General features: G+C 37.3%; 2 protein-coding genes and 2 pseudogenes across 2 annotated transcripts; all 4 read right to left on the bottom strand.

Moving 5' to 3' along the window:
* Window positions 1-1,038: 1,038 nt before the first annotated feature.
* Window positions 1,039-4,367, bottom strand: LOC113323358 (proteasome subunit alpha type-3-like). The gene is made up of 10 exons (XM_026571650.1): window positions 4,178-4,367; window positions 4,056-4,095; window positions 3,871-3,954; window positions 3,318-3,391; window positions 2,713-2,799; window positions 2,529-2,613; window positions 2,298-2,344; window positions 2,147-2,212; window positions 1,967-2,057; window positions 1,039-1,389 (listed from the first exon to the last, which is right to left on the bottom strand). The coding sequence occupies exons 1-10, from the start codon at window positions 4,279-4,281 to the stop codon at window positions 1,318-1,320; spliced, it is 750 nt and encodes a 249-aa protein (XP_026427435.1). The 5' UTR covers window positions 4,282-4,367; the 3' UTR covers window positions 1,039-1,317.
* Window positions 4,368-4,830: 463 nt separating this feature from the next.
* Window positions 4,831-8,483, bottom strand: LOC113321727 (annotated as a pseudogene).
* A 68-nt stretch (window positions 8,484-8,551) lies between these two features.
* On the bottom strand, window positions 8,552-11,903 carry LOC113321726 (proteasome subunit alpha type-3-like). Its single transcript, XM_026569630.1, has 10 exons — window positions 11,698-11,903; window positions 11,576-11,615; window positions 11,391-11,474; window positions 10,838-10,911; window positions 10,233-10,319; window positions 10,049-10,133; window positions 9,818-9,864; window positions 9,667-9,732; window positions 9,487-9,577; window positions 8,552-8,908 (listed from the first exon to the last, which is right to left on the bottom strand). Exons 1-10 carry the CDS (start codon window positions 11,799-11,801, stop codon window positions 8,837-8,839), a joined length of 750 nt encoding a protein of 249 aa, XP_026425415.1. The 5' UTR covers window positions 11,802-11,903; the 3' UTR covers window positions 8,552-8,836.
* A 451-nt stretch (window positions 11,904-12,354) lies between these two features.
* LOC113325433 lies at window positions 12,355-16,011 on the bottom strand (annotated as a pseudogene).
* Window positions 16,012-17,839: the final 1,828 nt, after the last annotated feature.

Raw genomic sequence — 17,839 nt, 5'->3', positions numbered from 1 at the left:
CGGGTTGACATATCGTATTTATTTTAAAACCTTGTATGCAGGGCTTTTTTCTTCTAATTTTCACATTTTAATTTTGAAATGACAGGAAAAGCGGAAGTATAGGTAATTGTATATACACGTATAGAACATCCGAATTAATCCTAAAAAATATCATAAAACACTAATACAAAATGTGCAAGATTCAGCCTAACCAGATAACTCAGCAAGTGTATTCGTTTGTAATATAGTCTGTAAGAAAAACCTGACAATATTGTATTCGTTTGTAATATAGTCTGTAAGAAAAACCTGACAATATTATTTGTATTCATGATGATTTACATAGCCACAAATTCAGATAAATAAGTTTTACCATAGTTGGCAGTAATTATTAAAATAATTATAACAAGTTTATTATTCCGGCTCATGTCGCGGCACGGGTTATTTCTAGTATATCAATAACTCTGCACAATCACATGCTATAACTTGGGAGGATGAAGACATTTTTCTTGATGCTCTAGAAATACTGAAAAATATTAGCAAATGGAAATGTAGTTTTGATAAAAAGGAGTTGCAATAGAAATACTAATGTTAGAGTCTCAACTATTGTTGGATAAGAACTCAGCTTTGATTTAATAATACTCTTGTTTGCATTAAAAAAAAAAATCACTCCAGTAATATATAAGCCAGATTTAGGGCTGCACAACGGGTAGGGTGGGTAGGATATGGCCTATACCCGCCACCCTACCCGTTTAATGGCGGTTAAGAAAATCTTTACCCGCCACCCTACCCGCCAAATAATGGATAGGGTAGGATACGGTTAAAAAACTGGCGGGTAGGGTAGGGTTGGCGGGTATGAGTAGGGTATGTGCACCCTTAGGTAGGGTGGGTAGGATATGGCATATACCCGCCACCCTACCCGTTTACTGGCGGTTAAGAAAATCTTTACCCGCCACCCTACCCGCCAAATAGTGGATAGGGTAGGATACGGTTAAAAAACTGGCGGGTAGGGTAGGGTTGGCGGGTATGGGTAGGGTATGTGCACCCCTAGCCAGATTCATGGAAAAGGTATATTCAAGCCTTGGTCAGAATGGATACTAGTACAAGTGTTACTGCATAAAGAAGAATCGGGGAGACCCGCTCGTGCTTTACACAAGGTTTGGATGGAGTCATTGACAGAAAAAAAATAACAGCAGATGAAGACTCATCCACAATATTCGACTCTAGTCATTACCTGAAACGACCCCAATAACCACTACATATAATTCAAGAGACAACAGAAAAAGAAACATTGAGACTAAGATGTTGAATTAGTCAGCATCCATTTCTTCCAAAGCTGAATTAGTCCGCATCCATTTCTTCCAAAGCTGCTTTTGCCATCGTTATTGCTTGTTCGAGAAGCTCCTCTGGAACCTGCAACTCAAACAAAAAGGAAAACCAATGAAAAAAAAAAAACCGGAAACCTTCACATTATATAATAAATATACAAAATGGTTTAGTTAATAAACCAGCAAACTGAACAAAATGGTTTAGTTACACTCTTCCCCTAGTATGGACAGACAAGAAATAACATTTTCCTAATAATATACCATGGTAGAAAGTAAAAAAGCAACAATACACTTTCGCCTCCATATTAACTTTTCCACCAGCTTCTATGATCTAATTTCCATATAAATGAACTTATGCATACTCTTATGATGAAGTGGTACTCTAGCATTGAATCAACCCCTAGGCTCTTTCAAGTCCGACCCTAGTAAGTCGTTATTATGCTTAAAATTTTGGGATCTCCACATGCTAATGCTTACACGGGGTTCTAAGTTTTCAGTTCCAGACATCCAATATATGGACATCTATGTTCAGAGCCTTCCATACATCTTATGAATAGCCAATAATACTAGCTCAAATATGAACAACTATATCAGAATAAATTATAAAGCAACGTCTCAAAAAGCTAAATTGGAAGTTGTCTAGGAGTGATTGAGAAGGTTACCTTCTGATGTAGGCGGTTCGACTCATCACATACCCAGCTCATTTCCAACTCAAAAGCCTTATCCTTTGCTTCATCATGCACGCTGTAGATACTGCAGGAACGGAGTGGGTGAGAAGGAGGTCGTATGGTAAATATGGACCTTAACTCATGCAAACTAATAGAAGCCAAAATAATACTCACATCTTAGCAACTTCAACAATCCCCTCCCTACATGACATTTCAGAAAGGTTCAACTTTTCAATCTCCCTGTAAACAATCCAATTGACAAATCAGTATCTGCTGAAACCTTTCTTCAAATTGAAAATGTTAGAAGCTGGTATATGATACTTACGTCTTAGCAGCCTGCCTACCCTTTCCGATTGCAGCTCCATAATACCTCTGAAACAAATTTGAAGGCAGAGCCTAAACTCAGAGACATTCTATAAAAGATAATTATATGAGACAGCAAGCTATGCGTTTAAGAATAGCATCGTGCTTCATTTCGTCGTATCCATTGAACAGATATCTGAGTATCTGTAGGCCATACAATACAGGGGGAGGAAATGAATTCAAATGTACTCACGTGGGAAATGCCAGACGGTTCAACCATGTATAACTGTGGACCGTCTCTGTCATAACCTCCAAGGATAACTCCACACCCAAAAGGTCTGCAAAAATTTGTTTGGTGATCATATAAGACATGAAATGTGTGAACTGGAAAGTAATGCGCAAACAGGATACTGCTGTGACAATAAAAGGACATGCACCTCATCCACCAGTAAAGTGTGCAAAGATGGACGTAACTAGCAACACGCTCAGCAAGTTCCTTCACTGGTATAGCTTCCCCGTACGTCCTTCACAACAAAGAGCATCAAAAAGTTAGATTAATATTTGGAACTGTAATAGGCGATACGAACAAATATATTTTTGAATATTCAGTGGCAAAAAGATAGATCTGCTATGAAGATGCTGAACACCATGAATGACCCTGATCTGCCTAACCTTCGTACCTTTAAAAATTGAAACAAGAAGAGGCTACAGTTGTGCTCATGTATTCTGATCCTATTAACACAACTTCAACAGCTCATCAAAGAAAAATCCTACTTGGATCTTTCTAGCTTATCTTTTTCTTATATATAAGATTAAACCAGGTTGAAATATTCAAGCACATATGAAAAACTACATGAATATAATGTTATTATATCTTTTCATCAGCACAAGCACGGTAAGAAAAGAAAAGAAGGTTTACAAATAAGTTCCAAAAGAAAACATTCAACAACACGAAGGCATGAACCACGTAAACAGGGGTCATTATCATTACTGGCAAAGACATGCAAGTTTTCAAGATGATTAATGCACAAGAAATACAAACTTTTCATAGTTGATTGCTTCAGCCTTTGTCCTAGCAACAATTTGCCTCCCATCAGCAGCTAATCCAGCCACAGCCTGTAATCAGTTATATTTCACAAACTTAGACACCAATAATGAAAGACGGAAAACTAATAACTGTGCAGAAACAATGAAGAACCAACAAGCATTAGTACCGTCTAGAAAGAGTAAGAAAAAAGGTATCTACGCTGTACTAGAACATCTTTCTCACTATGGTCTAGCAAGTGATACCCATAATTAATAGAACTTTCAGCGTTTTCATCTGTTTCACACATCAATAGTTTAACAAGAAAACAGGGAAGCTAACAATACGCAACAAAATTAGGCAAACTGCAATCTGCTTCTAACTGCAATGTAGTACCAAACCTATGCACTAAGAACAACGGTCACACCGAATCTCATTACCTATTTTTGTAGTTTTGCCTTCAATATGAAACAACGAGGAAGCAATTAAAGCAAAGAATAATTACAAACCCTAAAATAGACCATAAAAGTATCGAAAATCAAGTTAATCAACTAAAAGAGAAGAAAATTACCATGCCAGAATGACGATGAACAGCGTGTATTCTGCGATTTGAACCAGGCAACATCATCTTCGATGCTACCAATTTCTCTACACCCTAATAAATTGTAAAGACCATAAACAGAATATTATTTTAAGAAAAAAAAATCACATAAAACCCTAGAATGCAAACATCAACTGCGGAAGGAGAAACAATACCAAAACTATGCCATCTTTGCATTTAATTCCAATTACAGTACTGCAAAAACAAGAAAAAGGATCATGAGTTCAGAGAAATTAAAAGGTTGGAAAAGGAAATCGGATATAAAGTGAAATCTAACCCGCTGTTATCAACAGCTTTGGATGCGTATTCGATCTGGAAAACGCGACCATCAGGAGAGAATGTTGTAACTGATAGATCGTAACCAGTTCCTATGCTACTCATCTTCTCTTCTACTTCTTCTTCGTATTTTTTTTGGGGGTTTTATTTCCTCAGTTTCTCTCTAGTGCTGTTCGAGTAGTCAAAATAAAGCTTGCAACTTTTTTTTGTTTCAGTGTCTTACATAAGTAGTCCCAACAATTTCTTTGAACTCACGAAAGGGTGAATCTGGCAGGCTCGTTTGGCTAAGAAACGGGTATGGTCACCCATCCGGGTCAGATTTTTGAATCGGTTATGGTCTCACCGTCTGGCGTCTCTCAATCACGGTTGCGTTGAAATGGATGGTCTCTTGGTTCATTGGAGTGGTCAACTGAGACATGGTTTAGGATGCGGTGGCAGGTGGCTTGGTGTAGGCTGTTGGACTTGAGCCCGCTGGCTATATAGTCCATCGACTCCATCCATGCTGGCCAAATATGGAATTGGCGGATTGTATGGAATTGGCGGATTGTGGTAATAGAATTTTTCTGGGTCTGTGATTGCACAGCCAAATGTGGAAATGCCGATCCAAAAATATATTCCACAGCTGAGTTTGTACCAGTTTGAGACTGAATTTCTAAAAGAGATAACTGGAACGAGAATGATTATATAATGAAAATCATGTAGTCTGGTTAATGGTGGATCAATGAGACAATGTACAATTGATTACAATATCATGAATGAAGGATTTTCAAATACTAGTCAAGTGAAGTTCGCCTCCTTCATTCTGATTTAGTCTTCTTGGTTACATCTTGTTCCTGCTTTTGGGGATCCTGAAGAATCAACTTGAAAGTCCACACACCTACCAAGGTCGCCTGAATTGGAGCAAGCCAGTAGACGTATAAATGATCCTTTGTTAAGTGATTGCCCTGAGCATAAGCCCATCCCATTGCCTGCAGAAGTGAAAACCTTGAAACATCAGCAATGTCTACCTTCAAAAATATTGCAAGTTTAAATCGAAACTATAGTACGCCTGAAGTGTATTCAGTTTATGACAGTGTTCATCACAGCCAACCCCAAGATTCATCAACAGCCTAAGCAGACTACCATTGATACTTCCATCGGTAATATGAAGTGAGCAACCAAAAACTGTATGCAAATGAAGTTCTGAACTCAGGTTGGCTTTCCTGACCCCGCTGCCTAGCCTCTCTAATGGTTGGATTGTTTGGTCAAAGCAAGAAAGAAGGAAGAAAGGAGAAGGATGTAAGTACTTACAGAAGCTGGGTTTCATGATTCCACCAGTTATATCAGACCCTAATATATGAAGAGCTAGTTTGGAGACGCTCGAAATCCATGTTTTCATGAAAAAACTGTTGGGGCTATTTCTTGTGAGACCAAGGGATACAGAAACAATTGCAAGAGTAAGAAGTCCTTCTGTCAATGCACCTCGATGGATATCAACTTTCAGTGGGCTTGCACGACCCATTTCTGGGAAGGTATCAAGGATGAGCTTTACTGCAACAATAGACCCAATTACCTGAAACAAATCCAAAATGGTAAAAATTAAAACAAGAATAAAAAAATGAAAAAAAGATAAGGAAACTAAATTATAATTGCAGATTGAACGTCGGTCAAAATATATTGAGCACTTTGTGTCACAAGGAGAAGAGTCAAGTATATAATATGGAATCGTCTAACTGTACAACTAAATTTGCACGTAAAGTTTGTTCGGTCTCTTCTAATGGTTTCAACCACCAATTAGGCATGTGCGCATAACCGCTTTTTGTTTTCAGGTGCAGAAAGATTTGATGAGGCACAGCAGGAAAATCTAATGCTTTCTCAATCATCTAGATTCCAGATTGCATGCAAGGCACTTTAGATATATTCAGAGCACTACATGCATTAAGATGTTTCTCATTTTATAACAGTGGGATACTGCAATTATAGTGGGATACTCACCCTTTCTAATTAATTTCTTACAGGAATAAAACCGAGAAATGGAACATACCAAACCAAGAATTACTAAACCACCAGTCAACCAAACAAAGGAACGATGGCATATTCAAGAAAGGAACAAGGAAGAGTGTAGTTTCAATATCAAACAAGGACAGTCCTTGAAATTATAGATAAAAGGCCAATGCAACCATGGATCCAGACTAACATTTAAAAGGTAATTAGTGCACAATAAAGAAAGGCAAAGAGAGTAAGCTAAAAAAGACAAACCACCCAATGCCAAGAGTCAACAACAGTAAACAACACCCCTAATCCATGCTTAGACAAAACACACTATTAAACCCTTCAAACACAACCATAAAACAATCCATTGTTACAGCAGAAACCTGCTCTACATCAAGCAAACAGATTGACTTCACGTATCAGAACCTAAAACTCCAGAGAATTGTCAACCACCATATCCTTAACAACTAAGAGACATCCACTCATTCCCAAGTGGATGGCTACATTGCCTTTTGCATTGACCAGTCGAACGGAAAAAGGGAATGAAAAGGTTAAGAGATTCAAATTCTGACCACATTACATGAATGTGGAGTACGCAAATCAAAGGTGCCAAGGAATCATCTATTGGGTGCAATCAAACCCTACTAGATTGCTTTGATTAGCAGGACGCAGGGTAAACACATCAACCATGAAGGATTTTCTAATCTTGGATTTTGAAAGGAAAAGCTTAGGTCCATTTTCGCTGGCATATAGTCAAAAGCTGATATAAAAGTTTATGGGGTGAGAAGTGAAAAAAGCTGTTCAGGGAGTACTTGTCAGGATCTCGTAGAAAGAAGAAAAGAATGCAATGCCGACCAGAAGTTACCATTGAAACCTTGGTCTGTATGGTTGTTTAATTTTAATGAGAGGAGTAGGCAGCTAGTTCTTCTTAAGACTTTGCTGGAGGTGTTATGCAATCTGGGACCCCTTCCCTTTCCTCTCCAATGCATTTTCACTAGACTACTAAAGGGTTTTATGAGCCAAGTTCGGAAGATCAACGGAAAGTTGCACCAGACACTATGGCCCTGCTAAGCTACGAAAGCACATGTGAAGTTGTAAAACCAATACACTTTCTACCAGAAACTTACACCTGCAAAACTCGTGGATCCCATTTGTTTCCAAAACGGTTAGTCGATGAGGAAATAATAATACAAAGAACAACGGAGCAAAATCCACGTGGCTTGTTGGGCGATAAGATAGAGATCCAACCTTGTAGTTATTTTCTGCTCAACAATGTGTTATAAACATTCTTTTTAGATTCTATTATTTCACTTGTCGAAAGCATGTAACAAATATCGTTAGAGTGAAGTGCATCATTAATGAACCCAAAACAGATACTTCGCATAGGTGACATATAAAGGTGCATAACGACAGATACCATATTTAAAGATTCAAAATACAACCAGTGTGGTAGTGTGATCACTGACTCCTACAGAACTACATGCACCGTAGTCAATACAACATCACTCAAATACGCACAAAATTCATAAAAGGACTCTAGAACTCTGGTCCAATGTTCATTTCCTTATATGACTAAATTGTCAATTTGATGATTAATTTGCAGTCTCTCTGGCATACGAGTTTTTTCTTGATGAGATACAATATTGTAATTCATACTAATCTCAAAAAAGACAGAAAGAGTGATTTGCACGACTTAGTTAAGGTTCGGATAGAGGTATAGGTATCATTTGACTGCGAAGAATAAACTGTAAACGTGTCCTACATCACTCTTCATTACCATTATCAATTAGACCCAACAATCCAATATCCATTTCCATAAAGCAGCTAATTATAAAATTTACAGCTTAAAGATCAGAAAATATACCTTAGTAGGGATTCTGACACACACAATGAATAAAAATCCAGTGAAGTTCCCAGAAATTGCACCAGATAAAAAGATTAAGAGGATTATAAGTACCACCTCTACTAATCTTCCCCAACCAAGCAAAGAAGAACATATTCAATACTAACAAACATGCTTTAATGATTTCACCTTTTGGTTGAAACCCTAAATACTTGTAGGTAAATAATTTGATGAGAGTTCCTGAACATACCCACATAAATGATATAATAAAATCCAATATAATCAATTCGAATTTACCCATTGATAATGCCCTAGTTCTTTACACTTGTATCACTCTCTGATCTTAGCAATCCTTTTTACTTCGTTGCATTGATTTCCCAGATTAAGAAAATATGTATGGATGGGAGAATTTTGGGTATGGGATGTGCACTCTGGGAGTTTAGAACTGTTTTGACGTCAAGCTTCATCAAGGGAATCTTTTGGCAAAGCAGAATTTAATAATAACCAAACGATAATTAAGTACGACTAATAGAGGTTAGATAAATACTTGTCTGGCCCAGATTCATGGAAAAGGTATATTCAAGCCTTGGTCAGAATGGATACTAGTACAAGTGTTACTGCATAAAGAAGAATCGGGGAGACCCGCTCGTGCTTTACACAAGGTTTGGATGGAGTCATTGACAGAAAAAAAATAACAGCAGATGAAGACTCATCCACAATATTCGACTCTAGTCATTACCTGAAACGACCCCAATAACCACTACATATAATTCAAGAGACAACAGAAAAAGAAACATTGAGACTAAGATGTTGAATTAGTCAGCATCCATTTCTTCCAAAGCTGAATTAGTCCGCATCCATTTCTTCCAAAGCTGCTTTTGCCATCGTTATTGCTTGTTCGAGAAGCTCCTCTGGAACCTGCAACTCAAACAAAAAGGAAAACCAATGAAAAAAAAAAAACCGGAAACCTTCACATTATATAAATAAATATACAAAATGGTTTAGTTAATAAACCAGCAAACTGAACAAAATGGTTTAGTTACACTCTTCCCCTAGTATGGACAGACAAGAAATAACATTTTCCTAATAATATACCATGGTAGAAAGTAAAAAAGCAACAATACACTTTCGCCTCCATATTAACTTTTCCACCAGCTTCTATGATCTAATTTCCATATAAATGAACTTATGCATACTCTTATGATGAAGTGGTACTCTAGCATTGAATCAACCCCTAGGCTCTTTCAAGTCCGACCCTAGTAAGTCGTTATTATGCTTAAAATTTTGGGATCTCCACATGCTAATGCTTACACGGGGTTCTAAGTTTTCAGTTCCAGACATCCAATATATGGACATCTATGTTCAGAGCCTTCCATACATCTTATGAATAGCCAATAATACTAGCTCAAATATGAACAACTATATCAGAATAAATTATAAAGCAACGTCTCAAAAAGCTAAATTGGAAGTTGTCTAGGAGTGATTGAGAAGGTTACCTTCTGATGTAGGCGGTTCGACTCATCACATACCCAGCTCATTTCCAACTCAAAAGCCTTATCCTTTGCTTCATCATGCACGCTGTAGATACTGCAGGAACGGAGTGGGTGAGAAGGAGGTCGTATGGTAAATATGGACCTTAACTCATGCAAACTAATAGAAGCCAAAATAATACTCACATCTTAGCAACTTCAACAATCCCCTCCCTACATGACATTTCAGAAAGGTTCAACTTTTCAATCTCCCTGTAAACAATCCAATTGACAAATCAGTATCTGCTGAAACCTTTCTTCAAATTGAAAATGTTAGAAGCTGGTATATGATACTTACGTCTTAGCAGCCTGCCTACCCTTTCCGATTGCAGCTCCATAATACCTCTGAAACAAATTTGAAGGCAGAGCCTAAACTCAGAGACATTCTATAAAAGATAATTATATGAGACAGCAAGCTATGCGTTTAAGAATAGCATCGTGCTTCATTTCGTCGTATCCATTGAACAGATATCTGAGTATCTGTAGGCCATACAATACAGGGGGAGGAAATGAATTCAAATGTACTCACGTGGGAAATGCCAGACGGTTCAACCATGTATAACTGTGGACCGTCTCTGTCATAACCTCCAAGGATAACTCCACACCCAAAAGGTCTGCAAAAATTTGTTTGGTGATCATATAAGACATGAAATGTGTGAACTGGAAAGTAATGCGCAAACAGGATACTGCTGTGACAATAAAAGGACATGCACCTCATCCACCAGTAAAGTGTGCAAAGATGGACGTAACTAGCAACACGCTCAGCAAGTTCCTTCACTGGTATAGCTTCCCCGTACGTCCTTCACAACAAAGAGCATCAAAAAGTTAGATTAATATTTGGAACTGTAATAGGCGATACGAACAAATATATTTTTGAATATTCAGTGGCAAAAAGATAGATCTGCTATGAAGATGCTGAACACCATGAATGACCCTGATCTGCCTAACCTTCGTACCTTTAAAAATTGAAACAAGAAGAGGCTACAGTTGTGCTCATGTATTCTGATCCTATTAACACAACTTCAACAGCTCATCAAAGAAAAATCCTACTTGGATCTTTCTAGCTTATCTTTTTCTTATATATAAGATTAAACCAGGTTGAAATATTCAAGCACATATGAAAAACTACATGAATATAATGTTATTATATCTTTTCATCAGCACAAGCACGGTAAGAAAAGAAAAGAAGGTTTACAAATAAGTTCCAAAAGAAAACATTCAACAACACGAAGGCATGAACCACGTAAACAGGGGTCATTATCATTACTGGCAAAGACATGCAAGTTTTCAAGATGATTAATGCACAAGAAATACAAACTTTTCATAGTTGATTGCTTCAGCCTTTGTCCTAGCAACAATTTGCCTCCCATCAGCAGCTAATCCAGCCACAGCCTGTAATCAGTTATATTTCACAAACTTAGACACCAATAATGAAAGACGGAAAACTAATAACTGTGCAGAAACAATGAAGAACCAACAAGCATTAGTACCGTCTAGAAAGAGTAAGAAAAAAGGTATCTACGCTGTACTAGAACATCTTTCTCACTATGGTCTAGCAAGTGATACCCATAATTAATAGAACTTTCAGCGTTTTCATCTGTTTCACACATCAATAGTTTAACAAGAAAACAGGGAAGCTAACAATACGCAACAAAATTAGGCAAACTGCAATCTGCTTCTAACTGCAATGTAGTACCAAACCTATGCACTAAGAACAACGGTCACACCGAATCTCATTACCTATTTTTGTAGTTTTGCCTTCAATATGAAACAACGAGGAAGCAATTAAAGCAAAGAATAATTACAAACCCTAAAATAGACCATAAAAGTATCGAAAATCAAGTTAATCAACTAAAAGAGAAGAAAATTACCATGCCAGAATGACGATGAACAGCGTGTATTCTGCGATTTGAACCAGGCAACATCATCTTCGATGCTACCAATTTCTCTACACCCTAATAAATTGTAAAGACCATAAACAGAATATTATTTTAAGAAAAAAAAATCACATAAAACCCTAGAATGCAAACATCAACTGCGGAAGGAGAAACAATACCAAAACTATGCCATCTTTGCATTTAATTCCAATTACAGTACTGCAAAAACAAGAAAAAGGATCATGAGTTCAGAGAAATTAAAAGGTTGGAAAAGGAAATCGGATATAAAGTGAAATCTAACCCGCTGTTATCAACAGCTTTGGATGCGTATTCGATCTGGAAAACGCGACCATCAGGAGAGAATGTTGTAACTGATAGATCGTAACCAGTTCCTATGCTACTCATCTTCTCTTCTACTTCTTCTTCGTATTTTTTTTTGGGGGTTTTATTTCCTCAGTTTCTCTCTAGTGCTGTTCGAGTAGTCAAAATAAAGCTTGCAACTTTTTTTTGTTTCAGTGTCTTACATAAGTAGTCCCAACAATTTCTTTGAACTCACGAAAGGGTGAATCTGGCAGGCTCGTTTGGCTAAGAAACGGGTATGGTCACCCATCCGGGTCAGATTTTTGAATCGGTTATGGTCTCACCGTCTGGCGTCTCTCAATCACGGTTGCGTTGAAATGGATGGTCTCTTGGTTCATTGGAGTGGTCAACTGAGACATGGTTTAGGATGCGGTGGCAGGTGGCTTGGTGTAGGCTGTTGGACTTGAGCCCGCCCCTGGCTATATAGTCCATCGACTCCATCCATGCTGGCCAAATATGGAATTGGCGGATTGTATGGAATTGGCGGATTGTGGTAATAGAATTTTTCTGGGTCTGTGATTGCACAGCCAAATGTGGAAATGCCGATCCAAAAATATATTCCACAGCTGAGTTTGTACCAGTTTGAGACTGAATTTCTAAAAGAGATAACTGGAACGAGAATGATTATATAATGAAAATCATGTAGTCTGGTTAATGGTGGATCAATGAGACAATGTACAATTGATTACAATATCATGAATGAAGGATTTTCAAATACTAGTCAAGTGAAGTTCGCCTCCTTCATTCTGATTTAGTCTTCTTGGTTACATCTTGTTCCTGCTTTTGGGGATCCTGAAGAATCAACTTGAAAGTCCACACACCTACCAAGGTCGCCTGAATTGGAGCAAGCCAGTAGACGTATAAATGATCCTTTGTTAAGTGATTGCCCTGAGCATAAGCCCATCCCATTGCCTGCAGAAGTGAAAACCTTGAAACATCAGCAATGTCTACCTTCAAAAATATTGCAAGTTTAAATCGAAACTATAGTACGCCTGAAGTGTATTCAGTTTATGACAGTGTTCATCACAGCCAACCCCAAGATTCATCAACAGCCTAAGCAGACTACCATTGATACTTCCATCGGTAATATGAAGTGAGCAACCAAAAACTGTATGCAAATGAAGTTCTGAACTCAGGTTGGCTTTCCTGACCCCGCTGCCTAGCCTCTCTAATGGTTGGATTGTTTGGTCAAAGCAAGAAAGAAGGAAGAAAGGAGAAGGATGTAAGTACTTACAGAAGCTGGGTTTCATGATTCCACCAGTTATATCAGACCCTAATATATGAAGAGCTAGTTTGGAGACGCTCGAAATCCATGTTTTCATGAAAAAACTGTTGGGGCTATTTCTTGTGAGACCAAGGGATACAGAAACAATTGCAAGAGTAAGAAGTCCTTCTGTCAATGCACCTCGATGGATATCAACTTTCAGTGGGCTTGCACGACCCATTTCTGGGAAGGTATCAAGGATGAGCTTTACTGCAACAATAGACCCAATTACCTGAAACAAATCCAAAATGGTAAAAATTAAAACAAAAGAATAAAAAAATGAAAAAAAGATAAGGAAACTAAATTATAATTGCAGATTGAACGTCGGTCAAAATATATTGAGCACTTTGTGTCACAAGGAGAAGAGTCAAGTATATAATATGGAATCGTCTAACTGTACAACTAAATTTGCACGTAAAGTTTGTTCGGTCTCTTCTAATGGTTTCAACCACCAATTAGGCATGTGCGCATAACCGCTTTTTGTTTTCAGGTGCAGAAAGATTTGATGAGGCACAGCAGGAAAATCTAATGCTTTCTCAATCATCTAGATTCCAGATTGCATGCAAGGCACTTTAGATATATTCAGAGCACTACATGCATTAAGATGTTTCTCATTTTATAACAGTGGGATACTGCAATTATAGTGGGATACTCACCCTTTCTAATTAATTTCTTACAGGAATAAAACCGAGAAATGGAACATACCAAACCAAGAATTACTAAACCACCAGTCAACCAAACAAAGGAACGATGGCATATTCAAGAAAGGAACAAGGAAGAGTGTAGTTTCAATATCAAACAAGGACAGTCCTTGAAATTATAGATAAAAGGCCAATGCAACCATGGATCCAGACTAACATTTAAAAGAGTAATTAGTGCACAATAAAGAAAGGCAAAGAGAGTAAGCTAAAAAAGACAAACCACCCAATGCCAAGAGTCAAACAACAGTAACAAACACCTAATCCATGCTTAGACAAAACACACTATTAAACCCTTCAAACACAACCATAAAACAATCCATTGTTACAGCAGAAACCTGCTCTACATCAAGCAAACAGATTGACTTCACGTATCAGAACCTAAAACTCCAGAGAATTGTCAACCACCATATCCTTAACAACTAAGAGACATCCACTCATTCCCAAGTGGATGGCTACATTGCCTTTTGCATTGACCAGTCGAACGGAAAAAGGGAATGAAAAGGTTAAGAGATTCAAATTCTGACCACATTACATGAATGTGGAGTACGCAAATCAAAGGTGCCAAGGAATCATCTATTGGGTGCAATCAAACCCTACTAGATTGCTTTGATTAGCAGGACGCAGGGTAAACACATCAACCATGAAGGATTTTCTAATCTTGGATTTTGAAAGGAAAAGCTTAGGTCCATTTTCGCTGGCATATAGTCAAAAGCTGATATAAAAGTTTATGGGGTGAGAAGTGAAAAAAGCTGTTCAGGGAGTACTTGTCAGGATCTCGTAGAAAGAAAGAAAAGAATGCAATGCCGACCAGAAGTTACCATTGAAACCTTGGTCTGTATGGTTGTTTAATTTTAATGAGAGGAGTAGGCAGCTAGTTCTTCTTAAGACTTTGCTGGAGGTGTTATGCAATCTGGGACCCCTTCCCTTTCCTCTCCAATGCATTTTCACTAGACTACTAAAGGGTTTTATGAGCCAAGTTCGGAAGATCAACGGAAAGTTGCACCAGACACTATGGCCCTGCTAAGCTACGAAAGCACATGTGAAGTTGTAAAACCAATACACTTTCTACCAGAAACTTACACCTGCAAAACTCGTGGATCCCATTTGTTTCCAAAACGGTTAGTCGATGAGGAAATAATAATACAAAGAACAACGGAGCAAAATCCACGTGGCTTGTTGGGCGATAAGATAGAGATCCAACCTTGTAGTTATTTTCTGCTCAACAATGTGTTATAAACATTCTTTTTAGATTCTATTATTTCACTTGTCGAAAGCATGTAACAAATATCGTTAGAGTGAAGTGCATCATTAATGAACCCAAAAACAGATACTTCGCATAGGTGACATATAAAGGTGCATAACGACAGATACCATATTTAAAGATTCAAAATACAACCAGTGTGGTAGTGTGATCACTGACTCCTACAGAACTACATGCACCGTAGTCAATACAACATCACTCAAATACGCACAAAATTCATAAAAGGACTCTAGAACTCTGGTCCAATGTTCATTTCCTTATATGACTAAATTGTCAATTTGATGATTAATTTGCAGTCTCTCTGGCATACGAGTTTTTTCTTGATGAGATACAATATTGTAATTCATACTAATCTCAAAAAAGACAGAAAGAGTGATTTGCACGACTTAGTTAAGGTTCGGATAGAGGTATAGGTATCATTTGACTGCGAAGAATAAACTGTAAACGTGTCCTACATCACTCTTCATTACCATTATCAATTAGACCCAACAATCCAATATCCATTTCCATAAAGCAGCTAATTATAAAATTTACAGCTTAAAGATCAGAAAATATACCTTAGTAGGGATTCTGACACACACAATGAATAAAAATCCAGTGAAGTTCCCAGAAATTGCACCAGATAAAAAGATTAAGAGGATTATAAGTACCACCTCTACTAATCTTCCCCAACCAAGCAAAGAAGAACATATTCAATACTAACAAACATGCTTTAATGATTTCACCTTTTGGTTGAAACCCTAAATACTTGTAGGTAAATAATTTGATGAGAGTTCCTGAACATACCCACATAAATGATATAATAAAATCCAATATAATCAATTCGAATTTACCCATTGATAATGCCCTAGTTCTTTACACTTGTATCACTCTCTGATCTTAGCAATCCTTTTTACTTCGTTGCATTGATTTCCCAGATTAAGAAAATATGTATGGATGGGAGAATTTTGGGTATGGGATGTGCACTCTGGGAGTTTAGAACTGTTTTGACGTCAAGCTTCATCAAGGGAATCTTTTGGCAAAGCAGAATTTAATAATAACCAAACGATAATTAAGTACGACTAATAGAGGTTAGATAAATACTTGTCGGGTCTGGGTGCACTGTGTACTGCAATATCGACCGTCAGATGCCAATAAAGAAATGTTTCTTGATTGGCTCGTGATCGAATTTTGTGTTGCGGGGGAGCGTTTAACGGCCGTGAATGTGATACATGTGGTTGTTAGTGGAAGATGATGCAGTAGCCTATCAAGCCATCGTTTAGTGGGTTCTGACGCATGTCCATGTATTCATTCGTAATTTATTCCAACGAAAGCTGAAACGCACCTATGGGAGAGGGAGAATAACATAAGTTCAACCTTTTTGTCGGGAACTTGGTAAAAGAAAAAAAATGCGAGCATGTTATACAGGGGCGGCATGGTTTATTAGAGGGGCGGTATTGTAATAGGACAAAAAGGGTCATTACATGACAATTCAAATGTCTCTTATTCAAAGAAAAAATTTGAAATGACAAATTAATTCTTACATAGTTTAGTGTTGATAATTTAATTTAATGTTAATGATTAAGTTTCACTTCAATTAATTCTAAATCAAAACAAAATCAGATTTTAGAGTTTAATTTTGAGAGTTAATTATAGTTGGAATTTTACTCGTAACCAACCGTAAATCTTAGTTACGATTCGTAAAAGATGAACTACCAATCGTAACTGGTTAAATTTGAAGAAAACGCAATCGTAAAACCAGTTACGGTTGGTAACCAAATGCTCGATACGAACCGTAACTCAGTTACGGTTGGTAACCAAATGCTCGATATCAACCGTAACTGAAGAAAATTCTCAGATATAAGAACATACAGTTGGTAGTTGAACTATTACCAACCGTAACAACATCAAAATCTCCAGTTACGGTTCATAATAGAGTTAAAATCAACCGTAACTCACATAAACCCAGAAACTTCAATTTCAATTTTCATCTAAAACCCTAATTTTTGATAGAAATTAAACTTAAATCGAACAAAATAAACTGAACCCTAATTGGGTTTTTCAAAACATACTTCATATAAGTCATTACACTACACTTGTAATTTTCAAAACATAATTTTCGAATCGTCGATTAATCGAAGACGATGAAATTTTGAGTTTTAATGGAGGTTACTGTTGATGGGAGGAGGAGAAGAGAAGAAGAAAGAAAACAAATTTTCAATTTAATTTTGATTTAGGTTAAAAAATGGGGAGGGTAATCTAGTCAATTTACATCCCCTTTAGGACATCCCCTAACCAACTAAAGGGACATTACTATCACACTGTCGCCCCTCTAATAAAACATGTCGCCCTTATAACATGCTTAAAAAAAAAAGAGGAAACATTCAAAGTGAAGAACTCATATAAAACCTGGCCAAATTGGGGTACACCCAGATTAATTGGGATATACCTAATTAGACAAAACATGAGTCATTTTGAAATAAAACAAGCCACCCATTAACCATGTATTTTCTTAATGGTTAATACACCCTTATTTAATTAACACTAAAAAAATTTGATTAGCTTAATTAATTGAGTTTAGATTAATTAATTAAGTAGATTAAAACTTTTGAAAGATTAAAACTTTTGTCTCAGTTCAATCAATTCAGTATAATTTGAATTTTGTGAAAAGTCGGCAAGGTCGACGATTGCAGAAAATCCGACTATCTATGGTCGGCAAGGTCTATGGATGAAGAATATGCCGACTATCTTTGGCCGGCAAGGTCTGTGAATGAAGAAGATGCCCACTCTATTATGTTTGACACACAGGAGACTGCCGTAAATGCTTCACTAGTCGGCATGAATATTTCCTACGATGTCGGCTATCATATAGTCGGCA

This window comes from Papaver somniferum, chromosome 11 (assembly GCF_003573695.1).
Source record: "Papaver somniferum cultivar HN1 chromosome 11, ASM357369v1, whole genome shotgun sequence".
Lineage (NCBI taxonomy): Eukaryota > Viridiplantae > Streptophyta > Magnoliopsida > Ranunculales > Papaveraceae > Papaver > Papaver somniferum.
The sequence above is the reverse complement of the archived record's forward strand: the minus strand, read 5'-3'. Positions and strand labels throughout refer to the sequence as shown.